The sequence below is a fragment of the Bacillus rossius genome, chromosome 7 (genome assembly GCF_032445375.1).
Source record: "Bacillus rossius redtenbacheri isolate Brsri chromosome 7, Brsri_v3, whole genome shotgun sequence".
In the NCBI taxonomy this organism is placed as follows: Eukaryota; Metazoa; Arthropoda; class Insecta; order Phasmatodea; family Bacillidae; genus Bacillus; species Bacillus rossius.
The window spans coordinates 6,098,505-6,123,153 of NC_086335.1; the positions used below are offsets into that span (position 1 = coordinate 6,098,505).

Sequence of the window (24,649 nt, forward strand, 5' to 3'; positions counted from 1 at the left end):
AACGCTTCTAGGTAGGGAGAAATCGAAAACGTGTGAAAGTATGTAAAAATGATGATCTGGACAAGATACTTTTTGACTGGTTAATGGAGGCTAGGGCATCTAACATCAACGTCTCTGGGCCGATTTTACAAGAAAAGGCATGCCAGGAAGCACTGGGGATTAGGGGTGAGCCGATGCCGATTGCCGATTATTAAGATCGGCCGATTTTTGTCATTTGCATGATCGGCTTCATGCATGCCGATCCTTTTTGCCGATTACCGCTTTCTGAACACAAAAAAAAATCTCTACGTAACACAAAAGCGCCACATATATTTTGCTTCAGAACTGTTGCTTGACGTTTTTAAGTAACATTTACGTTACTTACGTGTTTTAATCTTTTCTGCAGAAAAATATTAAGTAAAGTTATTCTTAAAAAATAAATATATTCATGAAAAGTATGTTTGTTAAAAGAGTAAACAAAAGCACACCAAACCATTTATTAAGTCATGCATAGGGGCCTGTTCTTTTCGCGATCGCGATTAAACGACGATAAACGCGAAATCACCGTAAAATACATTTTTTACGCGAGATCGCCATAACACAGGGTTTAAACATGAAATTTAGTATTAAAACACGAAATCACAGTGTTTTTACTCGTTACTGGTAAACAAACACCGCAACATGGCCGCCACTGAACATTAGTCATAAATGCACTAAAGCAAATATTGTAATAGGATATGGGAAACTCAGGCCAATTAGCATTGGCGAAGTGCGAGACACCAGACTGCAGCGCATTCTAGCGGCGTGGACTGAAGAAAGCCCCGCGTAATTCAATTTTACGTGCATATTAAAGGCAACATGTTTACAGAATTAAGTGCTGTTTTTACCAAAACTAGAAATTCAAACAAATTTAAAGGCTATTATTCATACAGAACTGTTCTCAGGCTTTATTTAAAGGTATGTGTCAAAGATAGATATGTAATTATGTGCAAAATATAATCTATCAAAATAACTGAACAAGTAGTAGGTAGTATCTAATTGGTTTTCCAGCTGTTTTATTTTTAAGGAAACAAGAACAACTAGTTTTAGTAACGGAAGTAAATTGTATGTATGAAATTAACTTCTCACCTGAAAATGTGACTGCATTTTAAATAAAAATCCTTAATTAAACCGAAAACATACACATATATATATTTATTTATTTATTAGGTTTAGAAGACTTGATGATAGTGTGATATTGAAATTGGGAGAATTATTAGAAGGAAACAGCGGGAGGCTATAGAAGTGCATAGAAACTAAAATCATTAAAAGTTCTTATGTTGTCACCACCGAGTTAGGTTATGTTTTTTGGGCTGGGGTTATAAGTGTAGCATTGCATGTTTGTTTAAGAAAGATCTAGACATTAATAAAGAATATTAGTTTTGATAACTATTATAGTTTTGTATACATAATTGTATAGTTAAATATGAAGTGACTTTTGAGCATCAATAGTCATTGGCAAAAACTGTTGACACCCTATTTAACAAAACAGACTTAAGGTATAGGATAAGTGTAATTATGACAAAACCTAGCTGCAAGTGTTAACATATTGTTATTATTAACATTAAAAAAATGGTCTAGCAATAGATAAATTACTACCAGTAGTATATTAGCAAGAACCTTCTTAATTCCAGAGTAGTCTAAGGCATGCCACATTTTTGTTCACTATGGATGCTGTAGCGGATAAGTTTTATTCTCCATCAAAGCAGTGTGATTCTGGAACTGCTGTTTTTAATATTGTTAGGTTAGGTTGAGTTCAGTTAATCTGAAGGTGATCTCTGCATAGCTTGCCAGTATACAAGGGAAATGGCTCACTTTACAATAATTACAAAATTTTATACCTAATTATAAGCATATATTAATTTGACGGCAGTACTTTTCATGTTAGGAAATGAAAATGTAAATCGATATTAGTTTCCATGCAAGAGACAAGGTGTAAGTACCCAAATGATAGACCTGTTGTTCCCACCAGCCTGAAGAATGGTGAATAAAATGGGAGTGTCCCGATAAAACCCCCAGGCAATGCAAACGTCCACCATGTTTCCAATTAGTTAAATATCTGTGCTGGGAATCAATTCCCAGTCACCTTGGGAAGCGAGTGTTATCACTCAACCAGTGCATCTCCGTTGGAAGTATTTCTATTTAGACACACTACATAATATAGTAAAGTTGATATACAGGAAATAAATTCTTGGTGGACATGTAAATACTAGACTTTGTCTAGTATATAAATATGTATGTCATGTTGGGTCTGCTGGAAATCTGAAAAATGACTTTGAGCAGTTAGTAACGTTGTAATTTTTGCAGCCAAACACCGCACAAATATTTCCGGCCATTCTGAATTACTGTTCACATAATAATGTGTTTATTTATTCGCAAATAGAACCATAATCTTATCACACCAAACACACTTCAATGCCTTTTACCGCCGTTTCCAAAGCGTAGGTTCAGTCCACGCCACCAGGTTCGCTGAAAAACATGTCTCGCATTTCTTTTGTCTGTTTCCCATATTATCCTATTACAATATTTGACTAAAGCAAACAAAAGCTTACACACGCTCACGTTATAATGTTAAACTCAAAAATTTACTGTAAAAATACATAAAACTACGGCGTTTATTTTCCTTTCCGGCATAATGTTTGGATAGATAAGACAAACAGGCGAAGTTTTAAAGCTTACAGACACCGCTCGGGGCACTGACGCCAGCTTGGAACAGCGACATCCGATAAATACAAAAGCAAGCAGATGATTGGGCGAACGGTGGCGGTGTTTGGAACAGCCTTACGTGAGTGGCCATACCACGTCAGCCTGGGACGCTGGCATATAGTTCGAACTGCGTCTTAATATCAAGCAGAAAGCATTTTAAATCGCGCCAAAAAGCGGAAAAATGTAAATATACATTCATTTTCAAATTGTGTGACGATGATTAGTTGGTCAACAGTGTGTTATAGATTTTGCTAAAGGGATTAATAGACAAACATTCATTTCCGAATTGTGTGACGATGATGATTAGTTGGTCAACAGTGTGTTATATTTATTTTATTTATTTATAGTTACATTCCGTCGACCATGAATGAGCAATTGCTCAATGGTGTAGAACATGTCAGTATATACAATACAATACAAAATAAAAAATAAATCCATAACATAGTAAGATAAAAGTTATAAACAATATCATGATTATATACACATATCACAATTAAAGGGGTATAGGATACATGTATTGTACACATATAATATTAAGGTGTCCGTACACAAAGATATTTTATACATAAACACACAAATATACACATAACATAACTATTATTTATTTTTATATATATATATATATATATATATATATATATATATATATATATATATATATATATATATATATATATATACACACACACACACACACACACACACACACAATTCAGATGTTAACACACAAGTTATGATTATCAATACAATTTAAAAATTCATCAACAGAATAAAATGTTTTTGAGATGAGATATTCTTTTAATTTATATTTAAAATTTTTACTTTTACTTTTACATAGTTGTTTTAAAGTAAATGGAAGATTATTAAATAACTTCAAAGCAGTATTATATATGCCTTTCTGCTGTAAAGTAGTTCTTGCCCGAGTTATATGCAAGTCATCACATTTTTTAGTTTCGTATGGATGTATTGCTGAATTTGGCTTAAAAATATTCAGATTTTTATTTAAAAACACTAAAACTGAAAAGATATATTGACTTGGCAATGGGAGAATACATAGTTTATTAAAAAGTGGTTTGCATGAATCTCTTTGCTTGCTATTACAAATAATCCTTATGGCTTTTTTTTTGTATTATAAAGACTTTAATAGCTTCCGAGCTATTTCCCCATGAAATTTTGTTAAAGGGATTAATGGATTTCCAGATTAGTTTATGGGAAAAACAACTAATAATCAGTGTCTAAATCAAAAGTTTGTCACATAAATATATGTAACCTATTTGTTTAGGGTATTCAGTAATGAGTAGTTTCAAGTAAAATTATTTAACTTTAGTAATTTGGAGCATATTTTTCAACCAACTTAAAATAGCACTAATCGGTCAAAAAAATTGGCATGATCGGTACCACATTTCTGGCATCGGCATGATCGGCAAATGTGGTGATCGGCTCACCCCTACTGGGGATGGTAATTGATAATTTCCAAGCATCAAATGGTTGGCCATTAAACAAGTGTATTTTATGTACTTTTTCATGTTTAATTCCTCATATCGTATTAAACAGTCAGAAAGACAGTTCTAGCCATTTATGTGAAGCTTTATGATGACTAGAAATATATTGTGCGAAACCTCCATTTAACAAACCCCTTTACAACAAACACAACAAATTTTTGTCCCTTGAGATTTGTTAAATAGAGGTTTCACTGTAATTCCAAACGTTTTTACTACAGAAATAAACACAATAAAATTTCAGGTGCATAAAAATTATTATTCATGGCAAAAATGTTTAATAACAATATTGTATAAATGAAATAAGCTGTGAAATGCTGCAAAATAACTGTACGCGATTTTATGCTCATTGCACATGTAAAATATGTATAGCATTATAAAAAAAAGATTGTAGAGTCTCATCCTGTTGAGTACAATAAACTTTACCTTCGAGTCACGTCGAGCTTTAGCTACTCGCTCGACTAGGCTATAAAGTTTTTAAGTCTCAGCCCATTAGCAAGAAGAAACCAATAAGTAGAATAAAGAACCTCACACTCCGAGTAGAGATGATGGTGTTAGCATGGCACAGTATTGGCTTTGGTGGTATTGTTAAGCAACACACAAAATATTTCAAACAAACAATCTAGATGTAAATGAAAGATGTTTAGTAAAAAAAAAAAGCAAATAAGTATATATTTTTTTTAATTCTTCTAATTTGCATGATATTTGTTTATAATATCCCTCATCCTAATCACTTAGAATCATTTTTATTTGGTTACTTCACCATGGTAGAAACTAACGTGGTCGCATTGACTTCTGTTGATAATGTATATCCAGCTTATTCATATTGCTCTCCTGATAACAGAGTTTTTTTTATATTTCTACCAACACGTACATGACTTAATAAGTTTGATAGGAATAATTATTGTGTTGGTCAGGTGTGAAGCTGTGGAGGTCACCTGCACTGCGTGCTTCAGCAGTCTCTCCGTGTTGAGCATCACGCCTTCCGCCGCGTCCACGAACAGCACGACTCCGTCACAGATCCTCTGCGCGGCCGTCACCTCGTCCGAGAAGTTCACGTGACCTGCGCACCAGACACGCTGCTCATCCCAGCCTGACCACCACCTTCAACCCCACATGTAACACATGGGGACTGTCAACAGAAGTGGAAACTTAAAAATTTGTCTTTAAATGTGCAACATAACATCACTTCTAAGTCAAATGTACGTAAAAAATGATTTTTGTATTATATCAGTATGATTTTTTTACTTGCATCGTTATTTCCCCTATAGTACTAATGCCTTCCTTTCCCAATTAAAAAAAAAGCCTTTACAGCAATTTACGTTACAACAGTGACGTGCCGCGCACGTCTGTAATCACGAAGTCGTCAGCCCCTCTCTTCATAAACACGTGTGCGAGCTGACACCGCCCAGCCACAGCCATCGCCGGTTGCCAGGGCGACCACTGCCGCGCCCTTGGTTGCCAAGACCGACAACCACCCGAATGCGCGCGCACACTTCTACCGGCCGCCACCCCTCGCCTACCCCTCTCTCGCCAGGCCAGCCGAGTGCGCGCGCAGCCTCCCCCTCCTCCTCCCTCCTACCCCTCTCCCTCTAGGCCGAGGTCCGTCCAAGTCACGTAGGCCGGCTGGAATTCCTGGAACCCCCTCCCTTCAGACGTCACACCCAGCCCCTCAGGGCCTTGGCCGAGGGAAGCAAGTGGGGTCCTAGAGGCACCGCCCGCAGCAGAGCTTGCTCCCCGTGACACAACCTGCTTACCGCGCTTTCACTGGCAGCCCAGCCTGCCTGCCGCGCCTTGTCAGCAGCAGCAATCCAGAGTACGACAACCAAGTCCGTGGAGTAGTTTAGAGTGTATAGGGAGACTGTCTGCATAAAAGTTAAGTGTTAGAATAAAGCTCGTACCACGTCTCTGAGTGTCCTTTCGGGGTGAGGGAGCGAGCCAGCCAGCCAGCCAGCCAGTCAGCCAGCCAGCCAGCCAGCCAGCCAGCCAGCCAGTCAGCCAGCCAGCCAGCCAGCCAGCCAGCCAGCCAGCCAGCCAGCGAGCGAGCAAGTAAGTCAGCCCTACTACTGCAGGGAGAGGAATACCACAGCAAGTAAGTACCTAGGCATCAGACGAGGGACACTGGGAGCCACTTACAGGGCATCCCACGGTAGGGCAAGACCTCACCTACCCCTCTCAGGAACCTCCATTCTGAGCGTACTCGCGCCAGTCTTACCCAGGCAGGAACTGAGGATTGATGCTTAAGGCCACTCTGGAAGAGCCAGGTGCCACGCGACAGCAGTAAGTACTGCATTTCACAGAAAACCATCAGAAAAGTTAGACTGAACAATAAAAGTTGAAAGTGAATAGTGTGAAGTTTGTTTAGTATACGTTACTGTGTGTGGTCAAGGCAGCTTCCTTTGCCATTGTAAACAACCCACTGTTTTGTGCCACGTGCCACAGTAAACCATCTGGCTATGAACTACAGATTTAGTAAGGTAAATGCCAAAATTAAATTCAGTTTCATATCCCTTTCCTTTAAACCTTAATCCAGGGATGCCACCAAGAATGGTTATAAAATCCTGTATTAGACCATAAAAAATCCTGTAAAATCCTGTAAAAAGAAAATTTATGTAAACAGGTTTTTCATTTGCGCCAACATTTTTTTGCAGCTAAGAGACAGGAGAAAACAAAGTATTATAAGCATATTTCTTCAAAAATCAGCTTTTCCTTCATTCCAGTTGCATAGGCCTACTTTAAAATAATAATATAAAAAACTGATAAGTTTACATGTAAACAGTTAAGTACCAGTATGAGGTTCTCACAAAAATCACTTTAAAAATATACACACAGACTATGATGTATTTGCAGGAATTTCTTGCCTGAACACTCCAACTGCTTCACTTCTTCAGGTTCCTAGCTTTTTTTCTCAGCTCATCAGTGGGTTTGAATTCTAGCCCCAAATGTTCGGTCCTGTTGTGGCAGTGCAACAATGCATTCAACATTGGCATTTCTAAACAACAGCGACTGTTTTACCGGGTTTCAGACACTTTAATTCTACTTCCCATTCACGTTTATATCGTTGTTTATACAGCGTTCGATCTGGAGATGCCTTGCGTTTTATTTCCATTTCTTTCAATAATTACAATCTCCACAAAGATGCAAGCCAAATTTTTTGTACGTAACAATTACTTTAAAAATAACAACAAACTGTAAACACTCCGTCAATCCATCATAGAAATCGTGATTGCATGGTATAACAACACAGACTGTAAAAACACCCGTCACAGATATCACTACGTACAAATATTACTGGGCGTAACACCCGTCACAGATATCACTACGCACAAATATTACTGGGCGTGTTCCGTTACACGCACGAACTCACCATCGCGCAGAAGAGAGAAACAGAACACGGTGTCTAAAACAACTGTCATAGATATTACAATGCACGGTATACTTTCATCCGTGGAATAAAAAAAAAACTTCCAAACATAAAAGGTAGAGCGTGAATTGTTATCATCTTAAAAAAACTGAAACAACGTAGCAAAGTGAAATGTCTCTTGATGACATGTTATCTATGAAGTGGAGCAGTAAGTAAATATTTATGTTTGTGCGTTCGTCAATTAAAATATTCGTGATTCGAAGTGCATATCCGTTAATCCGGTGTAACTCCAAAATATCCGTGAAAACAGATAAAATCCGTAAAAACGGGAACTCTGCCTTAATCTATTATGAATGCTGTTTTTACATAAATAACCAGTGGATTACTGGGTCTTAAACCAATGTACCAGATTGCTTTTAAAGCAACGGACTAAATTCCTGTAAATATGGCATCTTTATTTTAGCACATCAGAAATGTTTTGGAAAAGAAGTTGACAACAGTGAATTTTTAAACATTGTAAAGTGAACCGGAAACTTTTATTAACTTTTTCAATTCCTTAACATAAAAATCGTTTTGATAGAAGTTGAAGAACGTTTTGAAAGAACTTTGGGAAAGTTTGTTTGGAATATCTCTACAATGACTACCAGATTGATATATATATATATATATATATATATATATATATATATATATACCAACAATTGGATACTGATATCTATCGGAATTAGTGCGTTATGTGGTGCAATTATCCTGAATTTTATTTCGTTCAGCATTCGTAAGGTTGTAACGAATTTTGCAGAATTCAGGTTTCACGATGCGAAAGAAAAACATTTTCAGTGTGAGATGGATATCACATCATCTCAGTCTTCGCAGTTTTCAGAAAAGATTGTAATTTGGAAATTTTACAATACACATGGCAGTTGTGATTCATTGAATTATTTTGGTATACAGTGAAACCTCTTTAATACAAACCTGAAGGGACCTAAAATTTTGCAGTTTGTATTAACGAGGTTTGTATTAACAGGTGCATATGCTCACATTAATAATAATCGACAAAATCAAGTATTGATTTTTTACTTGAAAATTAGTCAAATAGAGAATTAAAGAGGCTTGAAAAATTCATTGATTTTTTTCTGCACTTTTTTAGTTGCATAAATGTTCTTTACTGCACTCCAAAGTTTGTCGAAGGAAGACAAGACATCAGTGTCTACATCACTAGCAGCCAGAACATTTTCCAAGACAATTAATGCTGAAGAAGCTTCATTTCTGCTTGGAAGTTCGTGAACGTCGTCATCCACATCATCACTCTCTTCTTCTTCTCCATCCTCACATACAACTGGAACAACTTTGTCCAGCTCACTTTCACATTCATTCAGTGGTGCAGCTTTTGTATACACATTATCATCAACATGAACATAATCTTTGAAGTTGCCAGAAGCACCATGTTGCCGAAGTTCTTCCCAGCCTTCCACTAGGTCTGAACTATCATCTTCGGGACTTTCATCTGTTTTGCCAAACCCACTTTTGGCAAAACAGTTTTGGATTGTTGCTGTTGATACACTGTCCCAAGCCATTGAAATGTTCCTCATCGCATCCAACACATTCCACCTTGGCTGAGAAGACTTCTGTAGCTCAAGCTGCCTAATGAGGTACTTCACTAGACGTGTCCTGTAGAACCTCTTGACTGTGGCAATGATGCCCTGGTCCAGTGGTTGCATGAAGCTGGTTGTATTTGCTGGCAGGAACATCAGTGTGACATTATTCAGCTGTAGCCCATGAGCTGTATGTGCTGCACAACGATCTAACAATAGAAGAACATTTCTGTTCAGAGTTGCCATCTTCCTGTCAAACTGGATTAGCCACGACTGGAACAATTTACTCGTTACCCATCCATTTTCATTTGCTTCATAATCACAGGGCAGTCGAGCAGTATCAATACCCTTGAAACATCTAGGTTTCATTGACTTTGAAATTACTAAAGGTTTCAGCTTTGTGCTACCATCCTGGTTGCAGCACAACAAAACAGTGATTCGTGCCTTGCTATGTCTGCCACCATGACAAGATTCTCCTCTGAAGGCCCATGTCTTGTTTGGAAGCAAGTTATAAAAAATTCCGGTTTCGTCCATGTTAAATATGTCGCGTGGCGCATATTTATTCAAAACTGGCTGCACAGAACCTAGCCAATCAAGTGCAGCATCTTTGTCCACAGCTGCACTCTCTCCACAAACAGCTTTATAAACCAAATTATTTCGCTCCTTGAATCGCTGCAACCATCCATTACTGCACTTAAAGTCATCAATTTTCAGTGTCAGTGCAAAATAATCTGCCTTTTGTTGGATCATTGGCCCGGACATGGGTATGTTACCATCCCGCATCTGTTGAAACCATTCCAGTAGCTTATCTTCCAGTTCCTTGTGTTGAGGACCACGCATACTTTTTTTTCCCTTTGTACAACTACCACTCGCGCACGCTGCTTCTAATTTTTCACTCTTGCTCACTATCATCGAGAGAGTCGACAACGGTATGTTGAAGGCTTTCGCGATTTCCGTTTTAGACTTACCGCTATTGTCGATGCTACTTAAAATTTCCATTTTTGCTGACAAAGATAACTCGTTCCGTTTACGCTTCGCCATTTTACAGCACGCTGGTTAGTTCAACAAAAGTAAACAGATAAAAAAAAGTGTCAAGAGTGACCAACCCAACATTATGCACCATGAGTCCCGTATGACAGCATGTTCACCTTGGAGGACGCGGTATTCAGTTGGAACATCAGCAGCTAACGAGAGCAGTTCATGTTCTTGGAACAGCCCATGCGGCGTGTGGTTACGGTTTTGTATTGTAACTCTCAGGTAATTGTGGGCTTCTACTTGTTTGTATTCTGTTTTTAAAATGTGTAAAATTCTTTAAATGGGAAATTTATCTTGCAAATAAATATTTTTCTAATCAAGGTATTAATTTCAATAAAAGCAATTTCCTTTAAATAGCCGCGTTCATTCTAGTGTGTTTTCTACAGTTTGTAGCACTGCACTATTTTCCGTTGTCTATGAAAAATATGGTTGTTAACAAAACAAGACGTGGTCGTAAAATGTTTGCTGTTCGAAGTACAGTCAAACCTCTATCTATCGTTTTTCAGGGGACCAACAAAAAAATTCAGTAGATGCGGACATTCAATAGATGTGGACTTCACTCTAAGAATTTTTAAAAAATATTTCAACCTCAAAATTAGTGTCAGAAATATATCAGTTACTTGTCATTAAAGTTAAATCAGATGAAAAATAAATAAAAATGGTAGTATTTTACTTAATTCAATTTACACTTGCAAAAAAAAAAAAAACATACGCACAATAAATCTACATGGAAATTAAAGTCTTTTTCAATATCCTGAAGTCTGAAATATGTTTACTCATGTCATCAAATGTAGAGCTGTACTGAAGAAGCCGATTTTGCCAATATTTAGTTGAATCGGCATTTCTGCCGACTTCCGATACGCTTGTTAATTTTCGGGCGATATTACTGAAAAACGAGAGAGACTGCCATAACCTAAAAATCCACGATTACCCTTTTCGCTTTTCGTAGTAGTACTGCATTTTTTCAGATTGCATTATTTCTTTGCAACATGTGCCAAACGTACATATAAAAATTTAACATCCTATTTTTCAATAATGTTCTTTATTTTTAATATGTCATAAATAAATACATTACCGTCACGGTAAATATACATCTCGGTTGTTACGGTAACTGTAGTGCAAATGTGGTAGCTATCGTGCTTCTGTAGTAATTATGGTATCGACAAAGAATCTTTAGTTCTTTTTATGGTAATTATCTTAGGATAACAATTGGGTTTGTACTGTAGTTATGGTACATCATCCATTTTTCTTCATAAGTTGTTGTTCATTTGTCTTTTTTTCATATTTACGTGCTCCATTACTTGGCTGCAGATTTAAGTTGATTTTTACTACTGTATACTATCGTTATTGTTTTTATGATGGTTTCTTTCTAAGAAATGGTTATTTCTGCAAAATCTTTATGGTTAAACGATCATCTATTATCATTTATAGTGACGGGACCACATATTTTGTACGATCAATGCGGACAAAACGATAATTCAAACATCGGTACAAGCGGACTTTTTTAACCTTAGTTGTATGGCAATTTTGCCGGGACCGTACAAAGTATACGATAAACACGGACAATCGATACATGCGAGTTTGATAGATAGAGGTTTGACTGTAGACCATTTACCGTACAAATTATTTGCCGTTAACAGAATTATAGTGAAGCTGTGTGCACGTGATTAAAGTGTGCGATTCTTGTTCTAAAATTTCATTCGGTTTATCCGATAATAAAACAATAGTACACTACGTGAGCGGACGTGAGGTTACTTCGTAATACATAATAACGAATATTTCGTATTAACCGTATTGATTGACATTAAATATGCTATCCCAGTCTGAAGGGGAATTAAAAGTGTTCGAATAAACGCGAACTTTGAAATAACCGGTATTTTATTAACGAGGTTTCACTGTATTAAATTTTAATGACTATATGAAAAATGCAACTCTCTCAACTCAACTCGAGAGTTTTTTGCTGGAACTCAACTCGAACTCGATTTGACTTGAAAAACCTCTGCTCGCAGATGTCCAGATTCTGCATTTTAAAAAATTTTTGATAATTATTGTTCCAATATGACGTACATATGTAAGTATTACCAAGATAATACCAGTATTGACAACAAAATCCCTACATCCTAACGATTTTATATATTATACTGAATTGTACCTTTATTAGGGTGACAAAGAGTGAATTCTATGTTTTTAAACTTTCGTAACTATAAAAATATTCCTGTCAAGAGACTCAAAAATTAATTTTCTGCCGATTGATAAAGAGTAAAATGCAGGCCTCATCTTTCATTCGAGATGCTTTACTCTGAGAAATGTGGTGATTGATTAGAAAATAACTTCACTTTTGTTGCTTTAATCACACTGTATCTGTCGTGTCAATCAGGCTATTGTAATTTTAGTGTTAACACTTTTTTGCTAATTGTTGGTAGAATGGGACGACATAACATAAAAGTATTTAGAGCAATTACACATCTGAACAGTAGAGGCCCGAGGCACACACCTGGAGTGTCGAACACGTTGAGCAGGTAGCTCTTGTTGCGCACGTCCTGCAGCACCAGCGTGACCGGGATGGCCTTGATGGACACCCCTCGCTCCTGCTCCGTGAACAAGGTGTCGGTGTACCGGAGCGGGCGCTCGTCGGGGGCGCGAAGGCCCGGGTGAGTCTGGCGCACCAGGCAATCCACGAACGTCGTCTTCCCGTGGTGCAGATGTCCGACGAGAGCTACGCTGCGGATCAGGTGATGGTTGTCCATCATGTCCGCCAGGAACCTGCGTCATACCACCCACCCCCTCGCTCACTCCACCAGCCTCTGTCAAACAGACCATCATCACACATACCAACCAATATTTATGAGATGTGCCACATAAGGAACACAAATGGAATATAAAGTGTATTAGCATGTTTATTATACATAGAACTTTTGGCAGCAACCCCCTTAATTTACTGTTCTGGTACAATTGTAACAGAGTACTGAAATAAAAACAAAACATGTTTCACTTTTTATTGTGTTACTTCACACACAACAGTTGTAGAAATAAGTAGAGATAAGCGGAATCCCGGTTTTTCCCGAATAACTCAAAATGATTATTTCCCTAAACATGCCCAGGAAATTACTTCTTCCCGTTTACCAGGAGGCGATTTGGTGTGGCTGTAAAAATCAGCAACGAGGGAAAGGCAGATGCCATTAGCTTCAAGCAGCGTGGGAAGACCCATATGAAGTGCTGAAACTACTAAATATGAACCAATTTAAGGAAATTTCAATTTGATACGAACAGGTTTAAGGTAGGGGCAATGCCACTAAATAAGGCCAGCTGCTTGCTTGTTAGCCTGTAGATGCGGTGCAGTCCATTACTGCTATACACCTAATCTGACAAGCAACGGCGCCTCGCCAGTCCTCTCCATCCCCATTTCCGCTGAGCCCCGTCAGCGTGAAGTGACAGCCTCTGGTGTCAAGATGACCCTGATGATGAGACACTTCGAAGGAGTGTGAAACCATCCCAGAAGGAGGCTGAGAGGTACCTCCGAGGCGAGTGACCCCAAAGGTGAGCGAAGGTGGATGACAAATGACGGGCTTTATGTGCAAGTTGAATTTGGGAACGAAGCATCCGGGACTGGTGGATGTGCGGAGGACGAGTGAGTAGTGCGAGGCAGTGAGTTGGAACAGAGGTGAGCGGTAAGAGAGAAACAGTCGCGAGAACCACTGTCGAGCCCAGCTCCAGTGGAGAGAGTGAATAGTGTGGACCTTATGAAAGAGCAATAAATTTGTGTGGACAATTTATTTGTTATAAATTAATAGTGCAAATATTAAGTAAAAAGTAAACAGATAGCAGCCAGGAAGACATAGGCAGCCTTATTAAACAAAAAAGGTTATGTGTGATGCAGATGGGAAGTAGGAGGCAGCCGCATATAACGAGCCATGTGAAGGATGGAACAGTTGGAGAGACAAGAGGTCGCATCTAATGAGCCAAGTGAAAGGTGAAACAGATGGGAAGACAGATGCAGCTGCATGTAACGAGCAATGTAAAGGATGGAACAGTTTGAGAGACAAGAGGCAATCAAATCTAAAGAAGGGTGTAGCAGATAGGAAGAAAAAGGCAGCTGCATGAAACAAGCCATGTGATAGATGGAAGAAATGTAGACAAGAGGCAGTCGCATATAAAGAGACATGTAAAGGGGAAACAGATAGAGAGACAAGTTGCGGTCGAATCTAAACAGCCAAGTGAAGGGTAAAGCAGATGGAAAGATAGAGGCAGCTGCAAGTAACGAGCCATGTTAAGGATCGAACAGATAGAGAGACAAGAGGCGGTCGCATATTAAGAGCCGCTTCATGGGTGGAACAGATGAAGAGGAATGAGACGGTCGCATCGAAAGATCCAAGTGAGGGGTTGAGAAGATGAAGAGAATAATGGCTTTCGCATCTAGAGAGTCAAGTAAAGGGTGGAACAAATGGGAAGACGGAGGCAACTACATGTAACGAGCATTGTGAAGGGTGTAGCAGATGTTGAGACAAGAGGCGGTCGCAACTAAAGCACTAAGTGAATAGTGTAGCAGATGGAAAGATTGAGGCAGCTGCATGTAACGAGCCATGTTAAGGGTCGAACAGATGGAAAGACAAAAGGCGGTCGCATTTGAAGAGACAAGGATGGGTGTAGTAAATGGGATAACGGAGGCAGCTGTATGTAACGAGCCATGTGAAGGGTGGAACAGATGGAGAGACAAGAAGCGGTCGCATCTAAAGAGCCAAGTGAAGTGTGTAGGTGATGGTAAGTAAAAGGCAGCTGCATGTAAGGAAACATGTAGGGAATCTAAAAGATGAAGCGAAAAGAGACGGACGCATATAAAGAGCCAAGTAAAGGGTGGAGCAGATGGAGAGACAAGAGGCGGTCGCATCTAAAGAGCCAAGTGAAGTGTGTAATGAGTGTGTAATGAGTCGAGTGAATAACGCTCACTCCATGCTGTAGGTGGTGGCCGGTAGCTGCTGCTCTCGCAGCTGGAACTTGGTTTTCTTGACGGGCGCCACCAGCGGCACCGCTAGCGCCTGGTTGTCCTCCTCTTGCACGATGGTCTCCACTTCCGGGCCGTACACCTCCAGCGCGGCCGGGTAGTAACGCTTGTCCTCATGCAGCACCACGGCCATAGGCGCTGCCTCCTCCTCCTCCTGCTCCTCGTCCTGCAACACACCCCCCCCACCCCTCTGTCATCGCCTCCTCAACCACCAACCACGGCCATGGGCGCTGCCTCCTCCTCCTCCTGCCCCTCGTCCTGCAACACACACCCCTCCACTCTGTCACCGCCTCCTCAACCACCAACCACGGCCATGGGCGCTGCCTCTTCCTCCTCCTGCCCCTCGTCCTGCAACACCCCCCCCCCCCTCTGTCAACGCCTCCTCAACCACCAACCACGGCCATGGGCGCTGCCTCCTCCTCCTCCTGCCCCTCGTCCTGCAACACCCCCCCCCCCCCCCTCTGTCATCTCCTCCTCAACCACCAACCACGGCCATGGGCGCTGCCTCCTCCTCCTCCTGCCCCTCGTCCTGCAACACACACCCCTCCACTCTGTCACCGCCTCCTCAACCACCAACCACGGCCATGGGCGCTGCCTCTTCCTCCTCCTGCCCCTCGTCCTGCAACACCCCCCCCCCCCCTCTGTCAACGCCTCCTCAACCACCAACCACGGCCATGGGCGCTGCCTCCTCCTCCTCCTCCTGCCCCTCGTCCTGCAACACCCCCCCCCCCCCTCTGTCAACGCCTCCTCAACCACCAACCACGGCCATGGGCGCTGCCTCCTCCTCCTCCTGCCCCTCGTCCTGCAACACACACCCCCCCCCCCCCTCTGTCATCACCTCCTCAACCACCAACCACGGCCATGGGCGCTGCCTCCTCCTCCTCCTGCCCCTCGTCCTGCAACACACCCCCCTCCCCTCTGTCACCGCCTCCTCAACCACCAACCACGGCCATGGGCGCTGCCTCTTCCTCGTCCTGCAACACACACACACCCCCCCCCCCCTCTGTCATCACCTCCTCAACCACCAACCACGGCCATGGGCGCTGCCTCTTCCTCCTCCTGCCCCTCGACTTGCAACACACACCCCTCCACTCTGTCACCGCCTCCTCAACCACCAACCACGGCCATGGGCGCTGCCTCTTCCTCCTCCTGCCCCTCGTCCTGCAACACACCCCCCCCCCCCCTCTGTCAACGCCTCCTCAACCACCAACCACGGCCATGGGCGCTGCCTCCTCCTCCTCCTGCCCCTCGTCCTGCAACACACACCCCTCCACTCTGTCATCGCCTCCTCAACCACCAACCACGGCCATGGGCGCTGCCTCCTCCTCCTCCTGCCCCTCGTCCTGCAACACCCCCCCCCCCCCCCCTCTGTCATCGCCTCCTCAACCACCAACCACGGCCATGGGCGCTGCCTCCTCCTCCTCCTGCCCCTCGACTTGCAACACACACCCCTCCCCTCTGTCACCGCCTCCTCAACCACCAACCACGGCCATGGGCGCTGCCTCTTCCTCCTCCTGCCCCTCGTCCTGCAACACACCCCCCCCCCCCCTCTGTCACCGCCTCCTCAACCACCAACCACGGCCATGGGCGCTGCCTCCTCCTCCTCCTGCCCCTCGTCCTGCAACACACCCCCCCCCCTCTGTCACCGCCTTCTCAACCACCAACCACGGCCATGGGCGCTGCCTCCTCCTCCTCCTGCCCCTCGTCCTGCAACACACCCCCCCCCTCTGTCATCGCCTCCTCAACCACCAACCACGGCCATGGGCGCTGCCTCCTCCTCCTCCTCCTGCCCCTCGACTTGCAACACACACCCCTCCCCTCTGTCACCGCCTCCTCAACCACCAACCACGGCCATGGGCGCTGCCTCCTCCTCCTCCTGCCCCTCGTCCTGCAACACACCCCCCTCCCCTCTTTCACCGCTTCCTCAACCACGTTCGTTGCCTTACAGTTACTTTACAAGTACAGCGATGCCACAGAGTATATAAGTGAACCAGAGACGAAATAGAGGCGCGGTCTCTTTGATCTTGGCGAACTCGACAGCAGACAGTCGAAAAGTTGGCCGCCATGTTTGTGGCGTGTGCGCTGCTCATAAACACATGTTGGTTGCTACGTTTTCGTGAAGTATGGATCATTATTCCGTAAAATTTCTACTCGACACACAATTATATTCAATTTTCCATTAAGGTTTAATGCGTGGACCATACATAACGAATGAATTCAGTTACGATTCATGCGTAGATTGGCTAGTGGTGAAGTATTATGAGACGGTGATTTTTTGTTATGTTAGAGCGTGTTTAATTAAGTGACGAGCCTACTTGTCCGTGTGTGACGGCGTGTTTGCATAGGCAACTTACGAAATATTTTATTTGCGTGAAATCAGAGGTTATACAGCACAAAATCCATGACCATATCTGCATACAAGAAAAAAAATAGTGGGAAGACCTATATCAAATTTGTTGCATTTGATCCTCCAGAAATATTAAAATATAAAAAAAAAAAAATACACAAATGACGTGCACACTATAATTCCTTTCTTTTGGTATGTACCTAAGTTAGTAAAGCATGAAAAGTATTAGGCCTAGTTCTAGGACAGTAGGTAGTCAACCTGTTGCAATAAATTCAAATTATATAAGTAGTAAATATCAGGAATAGCTTCTCGTGCAAAAGTCTTGAAAAAAAAATCCCTGTTTTTACTAAAGAACTAACTTAACCTGATGTAATTTACCTTACAAATAATTTATTTTTTTATATCAGCTTTCTCACTGTAAAATGCGTTGGCGCTACGCTCATCCCCACTGCTAAAAAAAACATAATGTACCACAGGTTCAGTTGTACAGGATCATGCCATCAGGATCAAAGGTATATCTAGATACACCTGGATACGCAATACGGAACATTTACCCTCATTTGTTAAGTATGATAAGGTTAGATTACATTGGGATAATGTTTATTGCGTTAAAATTATGTTTGGTTAGGTTTGCCTCAGGTTAGGTAACCGAACTGATTACGTTTCATGTTAATGAAATCATTACTCAACCTATGTACCCACATGAAAAAAGTACATATAAATGAAAATTTTAGCCAATCACTTATGTTTTAAAGCACTCTAATGGTTTTACTCGAACACTTATAGGTCTATAAGCAACTATTTTATTTTAACACGCCAGGCCAATTTTAATTGCGATTATTCCTATATTCGTTTACTGCATAAGTTAACAAACCCACATTACACTCTAAAATATTACTGATAATTAAGATAACAAATGGATGGAAAGTAACAGCCACATTTTGAAAGTTGTGGAATCAACATTGCAGAACTTACAGGTACTAGGTTGACACGTTATTTTTACTTACAGTATTTCATCTCTAGGAAATCTGAAGAAGCTTCTTTTTTCAGGTTGGCCACTGTTGTTTGAACAGTTTGGTGCCGAGCACCAAGTGGCTCCAAAACGTTTACGAACCTCATTCATTTTCATAAAACTGATCTCTGCAGCATCCCAAAGTTTAAAACGCTATACCAACGCCACAATTATACTTGCCACAAAAATGGCGGCTAGCCTACGATGTGTCAACACGGCGAGTTCAGGTGTGCACAGCTGATTTCGCCTCTGGTTCTTATCTCCTCTGTGGCGATGCTGCTCAAACCAGGAATATATACATGCGGGATTTTGCTTTATTTATTTATATAATTATTATGCAGTGTTGAATACTAAATATTAAGTTATTTTTTATTTAGATATTCTTTATAACATTGTATATGTTTGTGTCAGCATACGCAGTTATACAATAGATGTTAATTATAAATTTTGGTTATTTGAGTTAAGATTTATATTTGTTTATTGCTATTTTTATTTTTAGGTGAAATTAAAATATTTACTAAGCTTCTTTTTTGATTCTTTGATATTTATAATTTTAATTAGGATTAGATACCATATTATTTATATTTTACTAAGCAAGCAATTAACACATTGGTACATAACTTGCATACATGTATGAAATAGATATTAAAAATTCCTCTAATGTGACATCGTCCGGGCCTGCGGCCCCTTATAAGTCCAATATGCCACCGCCCAAACACCACCCACCCTCCATTCAAACCTCCCGCCTACGCGTGCGTACGTGTGCGTGCGTGTGTGTTCGCCCAGCGAGAGGGCGCTGTCCAGCCAGTGCGCCGCACCCCTAAAACATAAGTAAATATAATTGTGTTATTTGTTTTTATATTCCCTAAGTGCAACGTGACTGCAGATCGGCCGGGAGGGTTTTATGCACTTTTATTTAAAATAAGGTATCAAAATATAATAGCGTTTCCGGACATTCCCGAGGAAACCCGAAGCCAGACAATAATTAAATTTAAATCTTAATAATTATAATCTGTACAATCCTTTCTCTTTATTCAAAAAATGTCACGTAATTTTTAAATCATTATTGTCATGTTACTTTAGTTTCCCGTGGCACGAATTCATAAATATCTTGTAACAGCAATTGTTTCGGCGGGAGGACGCCATGTTAGTCGAGCCGAGCCATGATCTCAGCCCAGTCCACCGCCATCAACGACCGAGAGTAGACGCGCCAGCACATCGGGGACCTCACCGCTTGTTTTCACCGCTAAGTAATTCTGTGTAAATGTAATTCCTTCTAAATTGTTTTCTTTTCGTTCTCGGAGCTCCTCTCGGACGGGGGACTGCATAATTAATCGTATTACGACCAGTCACGGTCTTTTCTTCTATTTACTACGTAATTTGAGATGTGACCACGTGGCCCCTAAACCGATTCGTGCCGCCAGCATTTTAAACAGTTTCAACCATGTATGTGTGTAAGTTGCAGTAACCAAATAAATCAGGTGTGTAAATTCTACGTATTATTTTGTTATTAAAATCTGTTTGACCACGTGGAGTGTGACGGTGTGTGGGATGCCTGAGAGCCCACTGCGTAGGTAATAGCGTGCCCGACGCTGAGAGCGGGCAGGGATCCGTGCTAGGTGTATTCAGGGGGAAATTAAAATCACGCCTCACATGGGCGACGTCACGACCCTGGGAAAGAGTCTCACATCGGTCCGTGCACGTGGCACGGTGGCGCCCATAAAACCCAAGCACGCAGTAAAATTCAGTCATTAAATATCAGAGACTACGGCCCCAGTATCAAATGATTGCACAACATTGCACCTACACATATTAACACATAAATAATTCTTATTATTAAGCTATGGTCTAGACTGCTCATACAACATAACATTTAAAGAAAATTTTGCTGGGCGCTGAAAAAATGTTTAAATCCCAAAAAAAGTTACTCTCGATGTTAAGACTATCTGAAGTTTTCCTGTCATAAATAATTAATTTCTGAATTAGGTTTGTAGATTTTTTTTAATAACCTTCATCAAACGCTGAACGTTGCTGCTATTTCACGATGCAATGAATGTTATGCATATAACTCACAGAAACAAACAACATAACTTGCTCAACCTAATTAGTTTACCTAAAGCAACCATCAGATCAGTATTATTAACGTAAGGCATTAAGCTTTGTACCCCACTCAGAACTCTCTTTATCTGTCAGGTGGGTGAGGTCATGTCCTCAGAAAATAGTAGAGCAGGATCTCTAAGCCCGTTCAATTAGAGTGGCACCTTTAACATATTGCATCAATAATCACCAGAAAGACACATATTGACGTACCAACGGGTGTGTGAAGCTAAAAAAAATTGATTATGTTTCTTTAACAAATTTTCACAACCGTCGAGTTCCGTCAGTTTAACCCTTTCCTGCCTAGAAATGTAAAAAAATTGAATTTTGTAATTTTTATTTCATTTTTATATTTAAGTAGGCATAAAAGGAGGCCATAATTTTTTTTCAAATTTTTTTATTTATATTTAATATTTTTTTTAATGATGGGACTTTTAAGTCCTGACAGGCATTTATCATATGTCCAGCTCAACAAACAAAAAAAAGGGCGCTCCAGACTGGTGCAGTGCTGCCGTTTTAGTGCTGCAACCTCTTGGCTGTCAATCGAACTTCTTCGACAACTGGCAGAGCGGAGCTATACAGGGACCCAGAGGTCCCGACAGTCAGCATGTGGTTTCAAACATGCACACACTATTTCTATGGGGCTTCAAACATTGTGGGACTCACAAGTACCGCCAGGCAGGAAAGGGTTAAAAAAAAAAATGAATTATATGTTCTTGGTTCAAACAGCTAAAATTATCAAGGTAAATCAATGTAACTATATATGTGTCGTAAATAAAAGTAAAATTGCGTCTGTAACTAAAGTAGGTGTATTTTAGACCTAATGTGAGTGCGGCAGAGCCGTTGCAGGGTACAATTATTATTATACATACATTGATCACATTTTTATCCTACTAGACTATTAACTTATTCTAGAATGCTTGGAATTCTTTGTGTATGTATGTAACAAGTTTATCCAATTCAAAACAAAACAAAAAAAAACTCATTCAAAGTTAGTGTAGTGTAAATATATCAACAATTTGTTTTATATCATGTAAACGATTCAATAATTCTATATGTTTCTGTTGAAAGTTAAGTTGTGGTAAGTTCAAATTAAGTAAAATTATGTATTAAGCCAGGATTGAAAGCACTCGGTGAGCGTGGACCACTGAGTGTTGGTGAAACATTACTACATCAGAGACTAACGTTTATATCAAATTTAATGCCCTGAAAGAATTCCAAACAGATATTTACTATTCAATAGTCTTGGGATCCCGAGAGTTAATTTAAATTAATTAGTTTAGTTATTCTAATAATTATAGAACAAGAGATTCAGACTTGGATTTAAATTATGACGCTGGTAAGTCTTTCAGGCGAAAATCAATGTTTTTATAAAAAAAATAATGTTCGTGAAATTCAACAAACGGGAAACGTTCCAAATCGACGACTGGACGGGGACTGAAAAAAAAAACCGACCTCAGTGACAGTTATAGCCTCTACAGACGTATTGACTTCCTCGATGACCAGGACTCTGCGACGATCCGCGTGTAGCTGGCTCTCCTGCTCTGGATAGCGGGTAGGTCGTTGACTCAGTCCTCCTCTCGTACCAAACTGCTGGGCTGTTCTACTGCTCGACTCGTGGGCCGCCTCCTTCTTAATTTGCGCCGTCGAGTCGGTCCTTCTCGCGGACCGGGCTGCTGGGTTGTCCTCCTGCTAGGCTCCCGAGACGTCTTCTTATTAGCTAGTGTCGTCAAAACTGCAGCGCCTTTCCTATTTTAACGTGGTTCAGTCGTCGTCGATTGAATAATTGAATTGTCTCTCTCTCAAATCCTCAGGATATTTTAACCGTTCTTCTTTGCGTCGATTAAGGTAGCATAATTAGGCAGATCTTCGTTCTAGTATAAAAGTTTCGTTGCATGTTCTTCCGTGAATTTTAGTGTTGAAATCTTCGACGATAATTAACAATTCTTATCAAAACACAATATTTTCAATAAAGTTACTTAATTCTTGGTATATATCGATAAATAAATCTTACCGTTACTAAAACAGCTCGTCGATATCTCTTTTAAGTATTAATTCAAATCATACGAAGTTTCCAGTTTGCTGCTAAAATTACGGACGCATATTATCAATGACCGAAAAATGGAACAAAACCGAATATTCTAAAAGAATATTTTCACTTGTCCTTGTTTGTAACACGCGATTCTACAATTTTTCTTTAAACAAAAAAAAAAAATCAATGCTTTAACGCAAGAAAAATATAATCAAAATGAATCTCCTATTCTTTACAAATATAGTAATAAACAACAAATTTATTATTTTTTTTAAAAAAAAACCAAAGATAAGCATACTTCCAGAGACAAAATAAAGTTTTAGATTATTTAAAATTTGTAAAGATTTGCATATCATAAATCAAACAATTTTTTTGTTTCGACTTCTGCAACCACCAAAATTGATCAATATAAATATTTCTATAAAGTACAAACGTTGACTTTATAGATTGCCCCTTCTTAGAAATGTCTATTATGTGCAGTTTAAACATACATAGAACAAACAGAATGACATTTCTAATACACATAGATAACAGAATCTACATCTTCATTATTATTTATCGTCCACCAGACGAGGTTGTCATATTCCTACATTTACTAAGACTAATGACTAAACTCATAATATCCTAACAAGAATATATTACATACATGTTGCAATAAATAAAAAAAACATACAAAGAATGTTAGGTCAACGTAAGGATATTTTAAACATATGTATAAATCATTCAATATTTTCGGTCACAACAGGTTTGTGATATTCTTTCAGTTGGGTAATGTTGTAATGTCCTATAATCTGCCTGGTGTTAAGGTCTGAGAGTTCATAACAATTATTCCGAATGACTTTAGTTATGAGGTATGGTCCGTCGAATAGTAGAAATAACTTCCGGGTAACGTATTGCCAGAACTGGCTGGTTGGATTGGTTCTTTTTAGTACCAGGTCTCCGCAATCGAAAGTAGTTTTTCCGGATAATTTCTGATGCTTCTTTCTCATGTCAGCAGCGGAGGTTAGTTTCGCCCTAACTAACTCCTCGGTTTCCCGTCGTATTTCGTTCAGTTCGTCTTGCTCTTCCTCAGCGACATCATGTTGTAATTTTGGTACCATTGTTTCTGGAATGATATTGGACGGTTTTCCGGTAAGCACTTCGTATGGCGTGGTGTTGGTAGAACTATGGATGGTATGATTAATAACACATTCAATAAATGGTAATTTAGTCATCCAACTTTGTTGTGCATCATAACAAAACGTACGTAGCATGTTGCCTAGCGTGCGCATTAGTCGTTCTACCGGGTTACTTTGGGGATGTCTAACCGAAGACATGGTGGGTGTAATATGCATCTCCTTTAATCCTTCTTGCCATATCAAACTGGTAAATTGTGTACCGTGATCTGAAATAACCGCTTCGGGGTGACCCACTTCAGCCTCGAATCTCTTCATTTTCTGAAGGACGACCTTGCCGGAAGCATGTACTATTGGGTAGAGCTTGGCGTACCTCGAATCGGGAACATAGTTTCTTTTGGTAAAATAAAATACCTTCGTTAGAAATGCAATATTTAGTATTTAGTTTATGTTCTGGTACTATGTTTTGAAGTTTTCCCTTAATATTTTGGCAAAATTCATCCCCATTTTGAAGTTGAGCTAAATTTAGGAAAGCATTCCTGATAACATCGTTGTTGGCCATTTGTTCCGCCACTAGATGAGCAACTAAGAATTCTTTCGGGTTACGATGATTCGGTTTTTCGTTTTCCACGACATCCGGTACCCGGCTAAGGTAATCCGCTGCCACATTTTCTTTGCCTTTAATATGGCAAATCTCAATGTCATATTCTTGTATAAGTAGACACCATCGAGTTAGCCTACTACCGAAAATTTTGCCAGTTTTAAGAAATAATAATGATTGATGATCAGTAAGCAGTTTTACATGTTCACCCAACAATAAGTCCCTAAATTTT

General features: G+C 40.3%; 1 protein-coding gene and 1 long non-coding RNA gene across 2 annotated transcripts in view; one reads left to right on the forward strand and one right to left on the reverse strand.

Moving 5' to 3' along the window:
• The window catches only part of LOC134533653 (116 kDa U5 small nuclear ribonucleoprotein component), a 130,090-nt gene that overhangs the window by 81,734 nt on the left and 23,707 nt on the right, over nt 1-24,649 (reverse strand). Inside the window, exons 3-5 of the mRNA XM_063371190.1 lie at nt 15,159-15,379; nt 12,709-12,977; nt 5,162-5,286 (exon numbers count right to left, since the gene is read on the reverse strand). Coding sequence (XP_063227260.1) covers nt 5,162-5,286; nt 12,709-12,977; nt 15,159-15,379 — 615 coding nt within the window. The remainder of the gene's footprint in view (nt 1-5,161; nt 5,287-12,708; nt 12,978-15,158; nt 15,380-24,649) is intronic.
• The window catches only part of LOC134533655 (uncharacterized), a 34,974-nt gene continuing 18,126 nt past the window's right edge, over nt 7,802-24,649 (forward strand). Inside the window, exon 1 of the long non-coding RNA XR_010075354.1 lies at nt 7,802-12,946. This is a non-coding gene — a long non-coding RNA (uncharacterized LOC134533655). The remainder of the gene's footprint in view (nt 12,947-24,649) is intronic.